Source organism: Suricata suricatta, chromosome 2 (assembly GCF_006229205.1).
Source record: "Suricata suricatta isolate VVHF042 chromosome 2, meerkat_22Aug2017_6uvM2_HiC, whole genome shotgun sequence".
Taxonomy (NCBI): domain Eukaryota; kingdom Metazoa; phylum Chordata; class Mammalia; order Carnivora; family Herpestidae; genus Suricata; species Suricata suricatta.
Window position 1 is genome coordinate 104,702,505 of NC_043701.1, and position 2,675 is coordinate 104,705,179.

General features: G+C 53.1%; 1 protein-coding gene across 1 annotated transcript in view; it reads left to right on the forward strand.

Annotated features, from left to right (window-relative positions):
• The window catches only part of CAPN9 (calpain 9), a 43,950-nt gene that overhangs the window by 24,575 nt on the left and 16,700 nt on the right, over positions 1–2,675 (forward strand). The window contains exons 7-8 of the mRNA XM_029919346.1: positions 133–218; positions 2,507–2,584. Coding sequence (XP_029775206.1) covers positions 133–218; positions 2,507–2,584 — 164 coding nt within the window. The remainder of the gene's footprint in view (positions 1–132; positions 219–2,506; positions 2,585–2,675) is intronic.

Genomic DNA, 2,675 nt, shown 5'->3' on the forward strand with positions numbered 1-2,675 from the left:
ATTGATGAGTGTAGACATGCTTTAGTGTGTCATAGTCAAGAAGCTTCCCGTAAAGCCAGCTGCGGCTGGAGGTGAAGCACTCTGGACTTCATACATGAACGTAATCACTTCTCGGATGTTTTTCCCCTCCAGGTAAACTTCCAAGGCCAGAAAATGGAGCTCATCAGAGTCCGGAATCCTTGGGGCCAGGTTGAGTGGAACGGGTCTTGGAGTGACAGGTCAGTCCCCACCTCCTTGCCTTCCTGAGAGGCAGAGGGCCAGGGCTGGCTTGTGCAGACATAAGAAAGAGGGGCCTTTTGTCTACAGTTCCTAATTCCCTCCTGACTCGTGTTCAGGGTCCTGCTTCTAAGTGGCCTTATTTCTTCCCTCTTTAGCCTTCTGGCCCACCATTCAGTCAACATGGAAAATTCTTATAATGGTATGGCTTAAAAACTGTTTTAATGTTTATTTATTTTCGAGAGAAAGGGGAGAGGCAGAGAGTGAGGGAGACACAGAATCTGAAGCAGGTTCCAGGCTCTGAGCTGTCAACACAGAACCCATGAAGTGTGAGACTGTGATATGAGCTAAAGTTGGTCGCTTAACTGACGGAGCCACCCAGGTGTCCCTAACGTCTTTTTCAACTTTCCAATAATTGTGTTTATGTCAGTGGATGTATTCCCTCCCATGGGAATAGTTCATATCCCCCTGATATTGTGAAATACTTGAGCTCCAATTACGGTAGCTTCGATATGTGGTGTGTATGTATGTGTTTTTGGGTGGGGGTGGGGGTGGCAATGCGTATTTTGGGTGTGAGAATCCCTGAAATATTTCAGGCAGGTCACTCTAAGATTCTCTCTCATTGGTCAGTGACCATTGGCCAGAGGCCCAGTATAGAGACCGAGGAAGTGCAACAGGAAATTCATCCATTATAGAGCAGTCAACTAGGATTCTTTATTTGTTCCCCAATTACAAAGAAAGGTCTGCCTTGTGGGTGTGTGTCCACTCCTTGTCCCACAGGCAGCAGCCTGGGTGATGAGGCCCAGGGAATGTTTAGATGTGCTTGGGCGGGCCCCACCCTCCCTCTGCCATCTCGGGGTCCTGCTGTCCCAGCCCTGCCCGCTCACAGCTCGTGGGGCCCTGAAGAGACCTCCGGCAAGTCTAGACCCTGAGTAGATCTTGAGCTAATGTTTGTCCTCCCGTCACAACAAAGCCGCCACGTCACACTCATCAGCACGTCTGGGTCTCTGTTAACCTGACTCCAGCCCGAGGGTGCAGCACCCACCCCTGGCGCGGCCAGTCCTCCCACTGCTGTTCTTGTCCCCCACCTGCCCCCCTTGCTCGGCTCCTGCCTTCTCAGAGCCCGGGAGCTGGGACAGAGAGGGATTCACAGCAGACCAGCATCACAGGAGGGAAGAGACCGGCCTCCCTCTCCTGGCAGAAATGGAAAGCACAGACGTACTGAGACCCCAGTGAATGAGATGGCCTCATCTCACGCACAGACTCGTAGTGTCCTTCAGTGTAGAGAACATGCGGTGTAAAAGCGTGAGGGCCACTGTCCCCTTCTCCTGCGGGACACACAGAGGGAGAAATCAGGAATGTTTGTTTACTGGGGTCAAGGCTGGATGCTCCCACTCAGCCTCGGGGGGACGGAGGGCAGGTCCCCATCCTGATCCCTGATCCTGACCCCCTGTTATGACAGAAGTGTTGATAGTGTTCCTGAGCCAGTCTGCCCATTATTGGGGTGTGAGCCCCAAGGAAGGTAATGGTTCAAAAAGAAAATAATGGTTTAGTTCTGCTGTTCGGAGCCTGGCAAGCAGGACCTGGTGAGGGGCTCCTTCTAGGTCCCCCCTGGGTCAAGACATGCAGGGCGTGGGTGAGGTGGGCAGCATCAGCTGAGCACCACAGTGGTGGTGACTCAGCCTGAACTATCTAGGGGTGGCTGCCGGGGTCTCAGAGACACACTGAACTTGGAGGTGAGGTGGAACTCTTGGGTTTGGAGGCTGGTGGTGGCGGCTGCCCACATGAGCACCGTTGTCCAGCAAACGGGCCCGTGTACCTCCCAGCACCCCAACTGGCCTCTTACCAGCGTCACATAAAGAAGGTATTTGGCATGTGAAATGTCAAGCCTAGGTGAACAGAAGCCATTATGATCACTTTTCAAAACGTCACTTTACAAATGAAGAGGAGAGATCAGGAGCTACTCCAGGACACATATTTCAATCCACTTGTAGCTTCCAGTTGGAAGTTTCAGCCTATGATGGTCTCATGATAATCCCCCATGGGGGAGGTTCAAATGACCCCCAGGGCCTTTCTCCATCAGTTGCTTTTGGACGCTTCTTTTCAGCCAGCCTCCAGATCCCCTGGGACACGTCTGGGGCCCAGGGAGTAGCCCCTGACCAGGATCAGTCCCCACACCGCCACATGCCCTGCCTCCTCAGGAGGGCCGCTCCTCTCCGTAAAGGCCAATGTTATTTCCACCGCTGCCCAAGACCGTCTCCACCTAAAGGCTGACTTTGCTCACTCCTAGTTCCCCCGAGTGGCTCTCCGTTGGACCAACTGAGCAGAAGCGCCTGTGTCACACGACTCTTGACGACGGGGAATTCTGGTACCGTGCTTGCCTGTTTTCCTTTCTATATTAACTGCAGAGTGGGTATGAGAATGCCCTCTGGCCCTTGGCTTGCTTGCTTGTTTTCTCC